The sequence below is a fragment of the Monodelphis domestica genome, chromosome 1 (genome assembly GCF_027887165.1).
Source record: "Monodelphis domestica isolate mMonDom1 chromosome 1, mMonDom1.pri, whole genome shotgun sequence".
Lineage (NCBI taxonomy): Eukaryota > Metazoa > Chordata > Mammalia > Didelphimorphia > Didelphidae > Monodelphis > Monodelphis domestica.
The window spans coordinates 99,735,425-99,752,138 of NC_077227.1; the positions used below are offsets into that span (position 1 = coordinate 99,735,425).

General features: G+C 35.6%; 1 protein-coding gene across 3 annotated transcripts in view; it reads right to left on the reverse strand.

Annotated features, from left to right (window-relative positions):
- ATRNL1 (attractin like 1) overlaps positions 1–16,714 on the reverse strand; it is a 1,148,868-nt gene that overhangs the window by 1,096,352 nt on the left and 35,802 nt on the right. For all 3 annotated transcript variants that reach the window (XM_001377496.5, XM_007478946.3, XM_056803697.1), the window contains exon 2: positions 861–944. In XM_001377496.5, the coding sequence (XP_001377533.4) occupies positions 861–944 (84 nt within the window). The remainder of the gene's footprint in view (positions 1–860; positions 945–16,714) is intronic.

Here is a 16,714-nt window from a genome sequence, read left to right on the forward strand (position 1 = left end):
AAAACTTTTACCTAGCACTTTTGAAAAATGCCTATTTTCCAAAAACATTATTCTGTTTTTATAAAGATCAACTAATAAACAGGACTGAAGAAAGAAGTATTTAATATGATAGAGACTTATTTACCTATGACTAATTATTTGCATTAATTTGCAATATTAATTTTATAACAAATCTTTAATAAAAAGTCATTTTTAAATAATAAAAAAAGACTGGGGGCAACTGAGTTGTTCAGTGGATTGAGAGTCAGACCTAGAGACAGGAGGGCCTAGGTTCAAATATGGCCTCAAACACTTGCCAGCTGGGTGACCCTGGGCAAGTCACTTGACCCCCATTGCCTAGCCCTTACCGCTCTCCTGTCTTGGAGACCATAGACAGTATTGACTCCAAGATGGAAGGTAAGGGTTTAAATAAATAAATAAACAAACAAACAAACAAACAAACAAACAAACAAATAAATAAATAAATAAAAAGAGATTGATGAACTGGATGGATCAGTGTTTTAATTCAGAATGAAAATATATATGCTTTAATAAGATCTTTAAAACAGTCTAAGAATTGGCCTTCCATTAGCTAAATGAATAACAAGATTATTCAAAACATAGAATAAAAAATATAAAATTATACTGCAATACACGCATTAGTTTATCCTTTCCCATTAAAAACCAGGTGTTTAAATGGCAGCATGCTAAATGAAAAAACATCAAACCCTACATTCCTAAAGATTGGAAGTGTCAGAATTTGAATCAGAATCAGACATTCTGAGGTCCTTTTAAATTGTGACTTTTTAAAGCTCTGTTCACTTACTTTTCATTTATCAGCCAATAATATAGCAAGACTATAATTCAAAATATATACTTACTAGCCTTCAATTAGCCATGTACATTTAGTTTTATATTTGTAGTTAATTGGTCCATCTGTTAAATATCCAGAGGGCTCTGTTAACCTAGAAGAGAAAAATATCATAAAATTATAAAACAGGATCACAGGTGTTTTGAACAGATGTAGCATAATGCATTTATTCATCAAGATTAAAAAGTTATGACATTTAATCAAAGATTAAAAAATAAATATTCATCAACAGAATCTGAGGGCATGGACCACTCCATTTTTGCCTTTATGTCCTAGTGCATAGTAACTAACATATAGTAAACACATAATATATGCTTGTTGATTTTTCTGGTTATGGCATTCTCTTTTATATATTTGTGAAAGGAAATGTGGCATTGTGAATAACGAGTCATTTTTGGAATCTAGCAAACTTGGATTCAAATTCTGCCTCTGATACATGGTAACTGGCAGATCATGGGCAAGTCATTTAACCTCTTGATGCCATAGGCAATTATAACTATAAACTATAAATGAATTACTTAACTGAATCAGTGGAGGGAATTATCTGGGAGTTTCCCATACCTATTAAATAACAGTTCCAGATTATACCTCAGTATCTACTGGTGGTCATATAAATCATTCATCTATCATAACTCTTCTTTCACTAATACCTTGGAAATCATCACCAATTTATGATACAAATATTATAAATTTGAAAACCAATAGTATCATTATTCTTTGATCTCTCTCTTAAATATCTTTTCACTAATATTATATTCATATAAAAAATTTTCTACTCTACATCTCTTAGAATATAATAATTTAATTATTTTATCCCATCCCTTATAAGAAAAATATTATTTTAAAAGTACAGCATTTAATCTATGTAGAATCGTCTTAAATGTTGCTAATTAGTAACAAAGTGGAGTGTAGTACAAAGAGCACTTAACTTGAATTTGGTCAAAAAACTTTTATTAAACACCTATTATGTACTGTGCTACGGGCTAGAGATATTAAAAAAAGGTAAAAAAAAATTTGTGACTGAAAAAGGAACAATCTCTACCTTCAAGGAACTCGCAGTCTAAACAGGGAGACACCATGCAAATGACTTTATACAAATGAGATATACCCAGGAATTACAGAATATAATTAAGAGAGGGAAGACATTTGAATTAATATGAAACAGGATACAGTTCCTGCAAGAGGCAAAATTTTATCTGGTACCTCAAGAAGTGAGGTTAGTCAAAGAGATGGAAATGAGGAAGGAGAGCATTCCAGGCATAGCCATGAAATATGAGGAAGGAAAGCATTCCAGAGACAGCTAGGAAAAAAATGCCCAAAGAGAAAACGGAATATCTTGTGCAAGAATGGCAGAGGCCAGTGCCACTGGATTATAGAGTATGTAAGATGGGGTAAAGGTGTAAGAAAACCAAAAAGGTGGAAGAGGGCATATTATGAAGAACTTGGAAGACCACATAAAACTTAGGAAGATCACTTTGGGCAATGGAACAGAGGATGCCCTGCAAAAGAGATTTGAGGCAGGAGGACCAACCAGAAAGCTCTTGCAATAGTTTAGGCAAAAGATGATGAGGGTCTGAACCACAACGACTGTGGAAATGTCAGAAAATCCCACCTCAGAAACTAGCTATTTACTCAGTTCTCATCTGTAAAATAGGGATAATAGTAATTGTAGAAGAACAATGATAATGGTAGTAAATATATCATAGAATTATTTTGAAGATCAAGAGAATATTATGAACAGTTTGGAGCTCTGCATAAGTCAGTTATTCAGATTAAATACTGACTTATTGGGAAAAGAAGCACCTAATTATCATGAAAGTAACTAACATTGATTAATTATTACATATAGACGAGATGAATCATACTTAGAAAATACAAAATAGTTACATTTTGTATAAACTGAAAGGAATTTCTAAATTTCCATTTTTCTCTTAAATTTCAATGGAAAATTTTACCCCCAAAAATGTGGGGTTTTTTATTCTTCCTAATTTTATGTAGTGAGGATACTCACTTTTCTGGCAAAGATTCATATTAAGGTAACAGATTTAGCATTCAAAAGGATATTAAACGCCATCAAATCCAACTACTTCATCTTAGCAATGAGCTGAAACCTCAAAAGGTAAAGTAACCAGCCCAAAGTGACTCGAGTGAGCATCAGAACTGGGTTTTGAACAATTCTAAAATGTCAAAAGAGTTGTCTTTGTAATAACAGCTTTTAGTGTGGAGATCTGTAAATGTGACATAAATCTGGATATGCTTAACAATATAAATCCGTATAATTTATTTTACAAAATTACTATTTCAAAAGACTCTACACATAAAATTTTAAATCACACTCTCCATTAAGATGCTTTTGTGATAGAGTACAGTCATGCACCTTTGATCATTAGACACGAGCACCCCCCATGTAATGGACAGGTACTCTAATACCTGTGTCGAAGACAAGGGGCCAAGGAGACTGGTCTATAAGAGAACTGAGAAGAAAGGTTCTGCCTCTCCCTTTCTGGGCCCTTTTCCTCAGGGCATACACTCTCTCCCTCGGATTTCCTACCAAAAGAGGGGACTTCTCTCCTCAGCCCTCCTCCAGTGGCAATGGTGGTTACAAGCACAGTAGAAGGAATGCATGCTTGCTTTGGTTACACCTGAAACCTTGGGCAATTATTTCTTCTGCTTTGTTTCCTTTCCTGAACACAGAACTAGAGATCCTGAAAAATGTTCCAGCCTTAATAGTAACCTCATATATAAAACTATTGCTATCTAACCGAAAGGAGAATGTTGAAGAAAACATCACTGCCAGATAATCCTTTAATTAAGTCAACTAAAGGAGATATGGACCTTACAAGTTATTCAGACAATATAGGTCCCAAGGTAAATGTGAAGTTTCCTAAATATATGTCCAGCAGTCCCACTAAGCACCTTTACTTTCCTCACAGAATATAATGAATAAAATAAGCTATTTTATAGGATTTATATGTTCTATATTGGTTAACATGTGACCTTGAGTTCAAACATTTTCTGTGGTGGAGGAAACAAACAGCTATTTATATCTGATATCCATTTTATAAATTGGATACCCTTTTTAGAAAGGAGCATATTATCTTGAGGAGATCCTAAACATGAGCCATAATCAAGCTTTGCTTTAGAGACTTTCCTGGGATTTTATTCTGGAGTGGGGCATGTGAAGATAGTATTAACTCTCCCATTGCCTATTTTTAAATTAATCAACAAAAATTGAAAACACCCCTACTTAACACTAAGTAGGAGAGGTTTGCAAGCCACTTACTAAAAGTGGGTGAAAACCCAGAGACAACTGACAGTGTAACTGGGCAGTGTAAGCAAATTTAAAGACTGCAATTGGCTCCCGTAAAGTGGAGGAAGGGACAGGAAGTTGTGAACCTTAAAAATTCCCAGACCCTACTTCATAAGATTGGATTAAGACCATTCCCCATTTGGGCAGTGAACTCTACTTAGATCAGAAATGAAGACTTCTACTCCACCCGTACTTAAGCCTGCTTTAGGGGAGAAAACTCCTTGCTGAACAATGAAAAATACTTAAACCCATACTTAAGCTGTGCCTGTTTTTACACCTAATACAAAAGGGTGCTAAGTACCTATAAAGGTCAAGCAACTTGTGAACTTACAAGGAGCAAAGAGGTGAGAACTTACTCAGAGATTCTATTCTACTCAGGTCTGTATTACTCAAAAGATTAGTCTACTCAGGTGTGAGTTCAGAATGGTCAGTCCTTTGGAAAACGTCTACTGTGATTGGTAGATGTAAGGACTTAGGGGAGGTGACATAGGAGAAAATGCCCTTTAAATAGGAGCTCAGATTCATTCAAAGGATCATTCAGATGGAGAACAGCCTCTGGAGAACAGGCTCTTGAGAAAGGTCTCTTGAAGGAGAGTCTCTGGCTGGAACTCCCTTTGAGGAGGACTCTGGCTGGAACTCCCTCTGAGGAGACTCTGTCTCTCTCGGGACTCTCTCAGGGACATTTGGATTCACATTCAGATTCAGATTCAGGATTGAGCTGGTGAAGTCAGTTGAGATGGAGCTGGCCTGGTGTCACTAGAATCCTTGCTTGGACAGATCTTGTGGTGAGTGGTTAAGGACTGACTGATCTTTTCTCTTAGGGCTTAGGTCTGGGTTGGCCAGGACTGGCCAGGGCCGGCTTATCCCTTTCTCATTATTTCCTTTTTCTCTCTTTCTTTAATTCTTCATTGTATTATTAATTAAAATCTCTATAAAACCCAGATGACTTGGGTATATTTGAATAATTGGGAATATTTCCCTGGTGACCACCTTATATTTGATTTAAAAACAAAACACTGTAGTGAAAACATATTTCCTGCGGTCACAACTTACTCATCCACTCTTATATCTACTACAATTTATATCCTCCACTGTTTTAATCACTACAGTTTATGACACCCAACCATTTTAACTATTACAGTTTATGGCTCCCACTCTTTTAAATCTTACAAAGTGATGTAGAAAAAAGGACTACAAAGGGTCCTGAACTTCCTGTTCAAGATGTCTTTGTCCTAAATTTTCAGGTTGGAGGATCTTGGACTGGGACTGCGACTTGGAGCTACCACGTGAACCTGGGACTCTGGCTGTTGGATTGCTTCTGGTAAGACTGCTTCTGGATCTTCTCCTTTGTAGCTTTGACTTGGATGACTGAAAAGCGGACCCTCCTTTCCTGGCTTCTGGAGAGATTAGTTCCGGAAAGGCCTTCCCTTCTTGGAGGAGGCCTCCTGAGTTGAACCCTTGTTTAATTCACCACCAAATCCTCCAGCTGAGGGGTTAACAAGAGCCCTGTCTGGGTTGAGGTGGGGACAGGAGCAACATTTAGGGTGATAAGCTAGATTTCTTACTCTAATCTCTTTTATATTTCTCTACTTTCACTCTTTCCACCTCTTTGTAAATAAAGCTACTGAAAGTCAATTTGACTTGAGCTATATTTTTTAATTGGCAACCACAGTACTATCTTAGAATTCTCATATATTTAGTCAAACCCTTAATTTTAATTCCTTACAGGCATAACAAGTCACAGAGGTATGAAAAACCTGGCTCCCTCAGGATTAAACCAACCTCTTTTAATGCCAAACAAAGGACTTTGAGGACGGAAGTTTGATGGGCAGTGCATGAAAGTTGCATCCTATCCTTGTCCTACCTTTAAGCTACATGAATCACATGAGGCGACAGGCTGGAGGAAGATGAAGATTGGAGAGAAGAGGAAAATATGCTAATAAAATATCATGTTGTACCTCTAATTTGACTCTGTTCATGTCTATTTTAAAATAGCCTTTTTCTTGGTCACATATTACAAGAGACCTAGTATTATACTGGAGTGGGGGCTGTGTTGCCACCAGATCTCAAACACTCTCATCAAATACTAGGACTCTGGCTTGACCAAATCCAAAAGCTTATCTTTTATTGGTAGTGGAATGTCCTACTTGGACCCAAGACATAAGAAGCCTAGAAGCTTCAAGTTTCAGTAGATACCTGAATGTTAATAGAACTGATAGCATAACTTTTGACTTTTAAAAAAAGATGCAGGGCCACTACATCTCCTCAAAATTTGGACAATAAAAAGTGAGACTGCTCTATTAAAGACCACAGTTACAAACCATACATTAACATATTCCTGGCCAAATTTTAAAATATCAAAGGATAATAAATCAGCCTACTTTATTCATCCTTTCTATAAGCTTTTGTTGTCTTCAGTTATTTCTGCCAAAGTACTAGGCAGATGGTATTATGTCATATGTATGATCCTGGTTGGCAATATCAATTCAAAAGGGGCCCATATGGTATGGCCCACAGAAGTGAAGGTATATGAAACACAACAAAGTCAATTAGATCAAACCCTATTATAAATTAATAAAGCAAGTACAAAACAATAGGACATATGGCCTGAGAGGAGACATTACTAATTTCAAGTTAATAAATTTACATTTAATAATATGACTACTTCCCACAACCTCCTACAGAGAAGAGAATACACACAAAGGCTATGTTTCCACAGATAAGAAAGATTTCCAAATTAGTACCTAAAAGGATGAAAAACTAAAGTAATTAATTTGGATAAGGATCTATAAATCCTGGGTCAGGCAGTAGGAGTCATCTTTCAATATCTAGCTACCTGGACCTCCTGAACCACACATCACTTTAAGAATACTGGGTAGGAGAGGGAGTTCCATTGATCTAAGAAAGGGAAAAACTCTGGCTAGCTTCTCCTTTCTTCTCCTTCCTAGCTTGTTCCAAGAGATCCAAATAATCTTTAGTTGCCTATCCATCAGTTTGGCGTTTGGAAATAATCATGTGGAGGAATGAAAGAGAATTAATGGAATCCCCAGTGACTTTTAGCACCACACCACCACACTCTCTCTTTAGCAGCCCCTTCCCCCTAGCCACAAGATGATAGCACTGTTCTTAATATCCTCAAGAGATTCCTAGGATACGTAGGTGAGCTAAAATTGGCAGATTCATCCCTATTTGATAAAAGGCATCAATCTAACATTCTAGTTAAATGAGATACAACAAATTATCTTCATACAGAATGCACGCTTAAAACATTTTTATATGGACAATGCAGGGTACAATAGGAGGAAGAGAAGATAGGGAGGAGATAGGGAAAGAAGACAAAATTTTGAAACTCTATGAGTTTTAGCAATTCCCTCATAAATCCAAAATAGATCAATTTCTCAAATAATTCTTTACCATACATTATAAATCTTAATTATATAAATCATATATATATATATAAATTATAAATCTACTGAAAAATGTTTCAAGCAAGCCCTTCATTAATGTACTCATAGTGGTATCCCTAGTTATTAAGTTGAGAGTAACACTACACGAGGGCTAAGAGACATGGATTCTCTTCACAGACCCATATACTCAGAGGTTTCTTTAATTTAAACTTTTGTTGATTCTACTGATACAGATCTTCCTCTGAATAATCTCCCATCCCATCTAATAAACAAAGACTTTTTTCCTTAAATATAGGCCAAAGTAGTAGTCTGATTCCAAGCAGTCATCAAACTCTTAGGGAAAAGAAATAGTATCATCTTCCCAAATATAGCCCACCCCTAGAATTTCAAGTCCCAAAGCTGATGAATGCCCAAAATCTTTCCTCAGAAACCTGAAAGATTCTATCCAACATTCATGTCTATAAGCCTGATAGTGCAAATATGACCTTGGTTTTCTAGCCTCGCCCTACCTGGTTTTTATGGATCTAGCTTTAGACATTAAGGTTCTCTATTTCAAAAGAAAGAGGGGGTAAAGTCAAGATGGCAAAGTACAGACTAGGACCCATCTGAACTCTCTCAACATTCTCCTCCAAACAACATATCTCCAGAAAACTTTATCATTATTAGGGCAGTTAGAAGGAAATTATTTTAACAGAAGCCCCAGATATGAATCAGTTATGTTGGGATGATTTCAAAATATGTAGAGGTGAGAAAGAGGAATATACTAGGAGAAGGGGAAAGGGAGAAGTACTATAGGGAAATTTTTCTCACAGAACAAAAAGCACTCAAGCTTTTAGAGTGGAAGGGGAAATGAGGGGAGTAATGGGCAACTTTTGAACTTCATTCTCATTGGAAAGAAAGAAGAAGATATATACATACTCAGAGAGGTACAGAAATCTATCTTACACAATAGGGAAGTAGGAGGAAAGGGGGTAAGATATGGGATTGGAAAGATGATGATAAAAGAGAAGGTGGATACAGGAAGCAGTATTGAGAAAATCTTTTGGAAGTAACTGGATAAAGAAAGATAAACCAAAGAAATTAGGTTAGAGGGAAATATAGAGTTATCAGAACTGTGAATATAAATAGAATACACTAACCAGTAAAACAGAACCTGAACACAACAATATGTTGTGTACAAGAAATATACTTGAAACAAAAAAATGCATACTTAGTTAAAATAAAAGGCTTATGCAGAATCTTTCTTACTTGAGCTGATGTAAAAAGGGCAAGACTAGCAATCATCTCAGATAAAGTCAAAAGATAGATCTAATTTAAAAAGATAATCAGAGAAATTACATTTTGCTATAAGGGATCATAGACAATGAAGTAACAACAAAAATTTTATAGTAAGTTTTTCTGATAAAGGCCTCAGGTTTCAAATATATAAAAAAACAGAGTCAAATTTATAGAAATAAAAGTCATTTGGAGACAGAGCCAAGATGGAAGAGTAGAAGCAGGGAAAGCTCAAAATACCACATGAATCCTCTCCAACCAAACTTAAAATAATACCACAAAATGAATACTGAGGTGAAAGAACCAACAAAGAGATGGAATGAAGCAACTTTCAAGCAGAGAACAGCTTGAAAGGTAGGTAGAAAACATCTGGTTCACTGGGGTGAGACTAAAGTACAGACATCAGGAGGTTACAACAAGGAGTATGGCACAAGGCAACAGCACATTTCCCCACCCTACATCTACTGTTCCAGGTTTTGAACTTGGGTTCATGCCAACATTCAGACCCTGAGAGTCTGCCTAGGCCAACAGCAGTGCAACCCAATGCTCACCCCATAAAGTTCCAAGCAAGCCTGCACTAAAGTCTGGAATCCCAGTACAAGACAGTCTGTGTAGAACACAAGGTTAAACCCATGGATAAACCCAGAGTTAACACCACCCACCACCTCCCACCCCAGCCAACCCCATTGAAGACAATCCCCAGAATGCTAGTCTGTGGGAGCCCCTTACCAAGAGCTAGCCCTTACCAAGCCTCAAGGTTGAGCTCCAGGACAAGGCAGCCCACAGTGTGCCAGACATGATCAAGCACAGAGTAAGACCAAAAGGCCCCACCCAGGCCTGACTCTAGGCTCTGGGCCCAAATTAGGATAGTTCACAGTGCTCTGAACTCTGCAAGCCATTAGCAATCTTGGGGAGAAACTGAATCAGCAATGGGAGGCAACTTAGAGAGTTTCCAGCCCATAGGTTATCATATCAACTTAGAAGAAATGAAACTCCAAAGACCCAGAAATAAGGCTAAGAGTAGCATCAAGGAAGAACTAAAATGTAAGAGAGTTCCCTCTCTTCCCTGAGAACAGAGCCTACTTTTATTTTTATTTTTTTTATTTTTTAAAATAATATTTTATTTGATCATTTCCAAGCATTATTCATTAAAGACAAAGATCATTTTCTTTTCCTCCCCCTACCCCCCATAGCTGACGCGTGATTCCACTGGGTGTCACATATGTTCTTGATTCGAACCCATTTCCATGTTGTTAATATTTGCATTAGAGTTTCGTTTAGAGTCTCTCCTCTGTCATGTCCCCTCAACCGCTGTAGTCAGGCAGTTGCTTTTCCTCGGTGTTTCTATTCCCATAGTTTATCCTTGGCTTATGGATAGTGTTTTTTCTCCTAGATCCCTGCAGATTGTTCAGGGACATTACACCACTACTAATGGAGAAGACCATTACATTCGATTATACCACAGTGTATTGGTCTCTGTGTACAATGTTCTCCTGGTTCTGCTCCTCTAGCTCTGCATCACTTCCTGGAGGTTGTTCCAGTCTCTATGGAATTCCTCCACTTTATTATTCCTTTTAGCACAATAGTATTCCATCACCAACATATACCATAATTTGCTCAGCCATTCCCCAATTGATGGGCATCCCCTCGTTTTCCAGTTTTTGGCCACCACAAAGAGCGCAGCTATGAATATTTTTGTACAAGTCTTTTTGTCCATTATCTCTTTGGGGTACAAACCCAGCAGTGCTATGGCTGGATCAAAGGATAGACATTCTTTTATCGTCCTTTGGGCATAGTTCCAAATTGCCCTCCAGAATGGTTGGATCAGTTCACAACTCCACCAGCAATGAATTAATGTCCCTACTTTGCCACATCCCCTCCAGCATTCATTACTTTCCTTTGCTACAGAGCCTACTTTTAAAACAAAAGTGAAAGTCAAGAAAAAGGCTGGGAAAAATGAGCAAACATAAAAAAAACCCTAACCATAAAAAATGTTTATGGAAACAAAGAGCAAGACAAAAAATGTTTATGGAAACAAAGAGCAAGACACAAAAGGGGACAGTGAAAGCAAAGTAAATTCCCACAAAGCTTCAAAGAAATAACATGATTTGGTCTCAGACTCTGGAAGGGCTCAAAAAGTATTTCAAAAATCAATTAAGATAGGCAGAGGAAAAATGAGAAAAAGAAATTAAAGCAATGAAAGAAAAAATGGGCCAAATGAAAAAGGAGGCTCAAAAGCTCACAGAAGAAAATCATTTCTAAAAACTAGAATTGGGCACCTAAAAGATAATGAGACATCAAGAAACAATAAATCAAAAGAACAACAACAAAAATAAAAGAAAAAATAAAATATCTCATTGAAAACAGAACTGATCTGAAAAAAAAAAGATCTAGGAGATACAATTTAAGAATTATTGGTCTACCGGAAAGCCATGAGTTTTAAAAAGCCTGAACATCATAATACAAGAAATTATCCAAGAAAACTGCCCTGTTTTTCTTAAACAAGAGAGTAAAATAAACATTGAAGGAATCCACAGATCACCTCCAGAAATAAATCCCCAAATGACAACTACCAGGAATATTATAACTAAATTCAAGAGCCCCTGAGCAAAGGAGAAAATACTGCAAGCAACCAGAAAAATAAACAACTCAAATACCATGGAATCAGAGTCAGGATTACACAATCACCCTCCACATTAAAGGATCAGAAGGTGTGGAGTATTGGCATTCTGGAAAGCAAAAAGATCAACATTTACAACCCAGAATCACATATCCAGGAAAAGTGAGTATATTTTTTCAGGAGGAAAATGGTCATTTAATAAAATAGAAGATTTACAAGTATTCCTGATGAAAAGATCAAACCTAAACATAAAATCTGATGTTCAAACATAAGACCCAAGAGAAATCTAAAAAAAAGTAAATAAGAAAGAGAAAATTTAAGGGACTCAGTATGGTCAAACTGTATATATTCCTACATGGAATGAGGATATTCATAATTTTAAAAGTTTTTATCAGTATTAGAGCAGTTAGAAAAGTGTACATAGACAGAGGATGGGGAAATAAAATGATTAGGATGACATGCTATGCAAAGAAAAATCAAAGGGTGAAAAAAAGGATTGCACTGAGAGAAAAGGGAAGGGAGAGACAGAATAGGGTAAATTATCTCACATAACGAAGTGTGAAGAACTATTACAGTGGAGGATCAGGGTGGTGATAGTCAGTGCTTAAACCGTACTCTCATCATAACTGGCTCAGTGAGGGAATAGCAACTATACTCATCTGGGAATAGAATCCTATCCTTCCATATAGAGAAATCAGGAGGGGGTGATAATATATAAGGGGTGAAGAAATAGAAAGGAGGGGGAGGTTGGGGGGGAATGATAAAAAGCAAAATGCCTGTGAGGAGGGACAGAGTGAAAGGAAAAAGATCAAGATTAAAAGGGGAAAATAAAATAGAGGGGGATACACATATAATATTGGCAAACATAACTATGAATGTTAATGGGATTATCTCACCTATAAAATAGAAGGAGATAAAAACCAGAATCCTATTATCTATTGTTTATAAGAAATACATTTGAGGCAGGAAGGCACACAAATAGAAAAGGTAAGGGGATGAAGAATTTATTGTGCATCATCTTAAGTAAAAGAAATCAGGGGGGACAGCCTCTTCATCCATGCTGTCCCCATGGAGGAACAGCCTTTCCTTTCATGTTGTCCTCCCAAGGAACTGCTCCCCATCTTGCTGTTCCACCTTGCTATCCTCCTGGCCACTCTCAACATTACTTTCTAAATTAATAAATCTCTTTTTTGTTTTTAAGCTAAGTGTTGGAGTCTTGCATGCTTGCAAAAGCTCTGCAAACAACTTAGAAATCCAATTTCCTAAAGGGATCTATTCCTGTCAGAAGATGATTTCTGAAGAAGTCTGTTGGCTAAGATACCCAATGCAAATGTTTGCTTCTAGGGTAAAAGCACTCATTGGAGTCACCCAGATGCCAGATGCCACCATAACCTCGGCAACCATCCCAGCCTGATGCTCTGGACATGGCCTACAGTCAATACCTCTCTCTCCTAACATAGGCAGTGACATCTCTACGCCCATTCTCAGCTGTGAAGAAGTTACAGAAGACAGACCGCCATCCCTTTTTCCCTTACATATTAGGAGAGTGGAGAGATGACATGGGCACTGTACCCCAGAAACCCAGGAACTGTTATCAGGAACACTCCCTTGCCCTTGCATCCTTGTGACTCTTAACCTAGAAACACCCAATGACCCCACCTAGGCTCCTGAGATGTTTACCCTCTTTTGTCCTCTAGATTTAAGATGGACAAAGAGATGAATCTTTATGCCTCCAGGCAGACCCCAGTCAGATGACCACCGCACTCCACCAAATGCCTGAGGGACTAACACTCTGGTTACATCCTCACCAGGACATAGCATCTAAAGAGTATATAAACCCCAGAACTGATGTCGTCTGGGGGACAGCCTCTCCATCCATGCTGTCCCCAATAGAGGAACAGCCTTTCATTTCATGCTGTCCTCCCAAGGAACTGCTCCCCATTTTGCTGTTCCACCTTGCTATCCTCCTAGCCACTCTCAACATTATTTTCTAAATTAATAAATCTCTTTTTTGTTTAAAAAAAATCAGGAGTAGCAATCATGATCTCAGATAAAGATAAAGCAAAAAAGAGATTTGATGAAGAGAGATAAGAAAGGAAATTGCATCTCACTAAAAGGTACTATAAACAATGAAGTAATATCAATACTTGTCAATATCAATTGATATCAATATAAATTATGAATGCACCAAATGGTATATCCTCTGAATTTTTATAGGAGAAATAAAATGAACTTCAGGAGGAAACAGATAGCAAAACTATACTAGTAGGGGATGACCGCAATTTCCTCCTTTCATATCTAGATAAGTCAAAACAAAAAATAAACAAGAAGTAAAAGAAGTAAATTAAATCTTAGAAAAGTTAGAACTAACAGATCTCTGGAGAGAATTCAATAGGAATAGAAGGAATATACCTTCTTTTCTGCAGTACCTGGCTCCTACACAAAAACTGAACACATATTAGGTCATAAAAACTTCAGAACAAAATGCAGAAAAATAGAAATTAAAAAATGCATCCTTTTCAGGTCAGAATGCAATAAAAAATACAATCACTAAGAGTCCATGAAAAAACAAATTCAAAATTAATTGGAAACTAAATAATCTAATGCTAAGAAAGGAGTTAGTCAAAAAACAAATCATAGAAACAATCAATAATTTTATTAATGAGAATTACAATGAGAAGACAACATATCAAAATTTATGGCATATAGCCAAAGCAATACTGAAGGGGAAATTAATATCTCTAAATGTTTATATCAATAAAATAGAGAGAATAAATATCAATGAATTGCTAATGCAACTAACAAAACTAGGAAATGAGCAGATTAAAAATCCGCAATTAAAGATTAAGTTGAAAATACTAAAAATTGAGGAGGAAATTGATAAAATTGAAATGTAACCATTGAAATAATAAATAAGAATAGGAGTTGGTTTTATGGGGTGGGTGACAAACAAATAAAATAGAGCATTGGTTAATTTGATTTAGAAAAAGGAAAGAAGAAAATCAAATAAAACGTATCAATAAAAGTTATTAATGAACTCCCTAGTAAAAAATCCTTAGGACCAGATGGATCCACAAGTGAATTCTATCAAACATTTAAAGAACAATTAATTCCAATACTATATAAACTCTTTTGGAAACTAGGCAGAGAAGGAATCTTACCAAATTCTTTTTTATGAAACAAACATGGTACTGTTACCTAAGCCAGGTAGAGCAAAAACTGAGAAAAAAGTTTATGGGCAAATTTCATTATTGAATATATCTGCAAAATTTCTTAAATAAGATGTTAGCAAGGTGATTACAACAATATATCACATGGATCATTCACTATGACCAGGTGCGATTTATATATCAGGAATGCAGGACTGATTTGATATTAAGAAATCCATCATCAGCATAACTAACTGTATCAATAACAACAGAAATCACTATTATCTCAACCGATGCAGAAAAAGCCTTCAACAAAATACAACATTATTCCTATTAAAAATACTAGAAAGCATAGGAACAAATGGGTGATTCCTTAAAATGATGAGTAGTATCTGCCTAAAACCATCAGCAATTATTATCAGGAATGGGGATATGTTAGAAGTCTTCCCAATAAGATAAGGAGTGAAGCAAAGATGTCCATTATGACCATTATTATTTAATATTGTATTAGAAATACTAGCTTTAGCAATAGTAGGCAATGAGAAAATTAAACTATAACTCTTTGCAGACATGATAGTATACTTAGAGAGCCCTATAGAATCAACTAAAAAATTAGTTGAAGTAATTTTGTAAAGTTTCAGGATACAAAACAAATCCACATAAATCATCATTATTTTTTCATATTAGCAACAAAGTCCAGCAGCAAGAGTTAGAAAGAGAAATTCCATTTAAAATAACTCTAGACAATATAAAATACCTGGGAATATACTTGTCAAGATAAACATGAGGATTATATGAACACAATTACAAAACACTTTTAACAAAAGTCAGATCTAAACAACTGGAAAATATTAATTGCTTCATGGATAAGCTAAACTAATGTTTTTAAAAGGTCATTTGACCTAAATATATTTGTTCAGTGCCATATCAAACTACCAAAAATTATTAAGAACTAGAAAATGTATCCATTTGGAACTTACTGGCATCATTTCTTCTTGAATTCCAAGAAAACACAAGGTAAGAATTATTTTTAAGCTACAAAGTTATTTTATAATAAAATGAGTGCTAGAGGAAATAACTGGAAAAGAAATGGGAATACTTATGGAAAAGGGAAAAGAAAGAGTGATAATGGGGAAAAATGGAAAGGGAATTAACAATATAACACAAAAAGTATAAAACTTTACCCCCCAAAAAAAACTTCCTTGAATATCAGAATAAACCAACAAGAAGATAATGATTCTATGTAACACAAAACATTAAAAGAAAAAACAAACAATTTAAAAGAAAATATATCAATTACTAAAAAATAATCAAAGAGAACTGATCAAAGGGAGTTTTAGAAATTATTCAACTCCCTGAAATCCATAACCAAAAAAAAAGAGGGGAGTCTAGGCATATATTTGCCATGAAAAACTACCAAATGATTATAGAACTAGAAAAAAATAATAAAATGCATGTGGAAGAATCAAAGGTCAAGAACATCAAGGAAAACAATGAAAAAAGTGGGAAGGAATGGGGCCCAGCAGTGCCAGAAGTCGTTATAATAAAAACAAAAAAATTTTAAGCAATTTGATACTAGTTAAAAAAAAAGATTAAGCAGTGGAATGGAGAAGGTACACAACTAATACTGTGACATGATACTTGAATGTGATGGAATATTATTTTTCTAAAAGAAAAAATGATTTCAAAGAAACACAGAAAAAATCATATACACCTGCATGGAGACTAAAATAAGCAGAGCCAGAAGAATAATTTATACTATAATATCAATACCATAAAAATAAAATTTAAAAGACTTCGGAACTTCAACTAAATGATCAACTATGATTTCAAAAGAATGACAGATGAATGCTCCCATGAGAGAGACTAATAATCAGCTGATATGCAAAATAACACATGTATTTTAAATATGACAAATGTGGGGATTTGCTTTTCTTAACTATGTACATATTTAACAAGAGTTTTGTTTTTCTTTTTCAAGAAGTGGGGAAGTGACAGGGAAAGAAGGTAGATTTTTAACAACTAAAAAAATTAGGCTTAAAAAGTTTAATAAGATTATAAAGGGATCAATTAACTGAGCAAAATTTTGTTTCTCTGATAAAG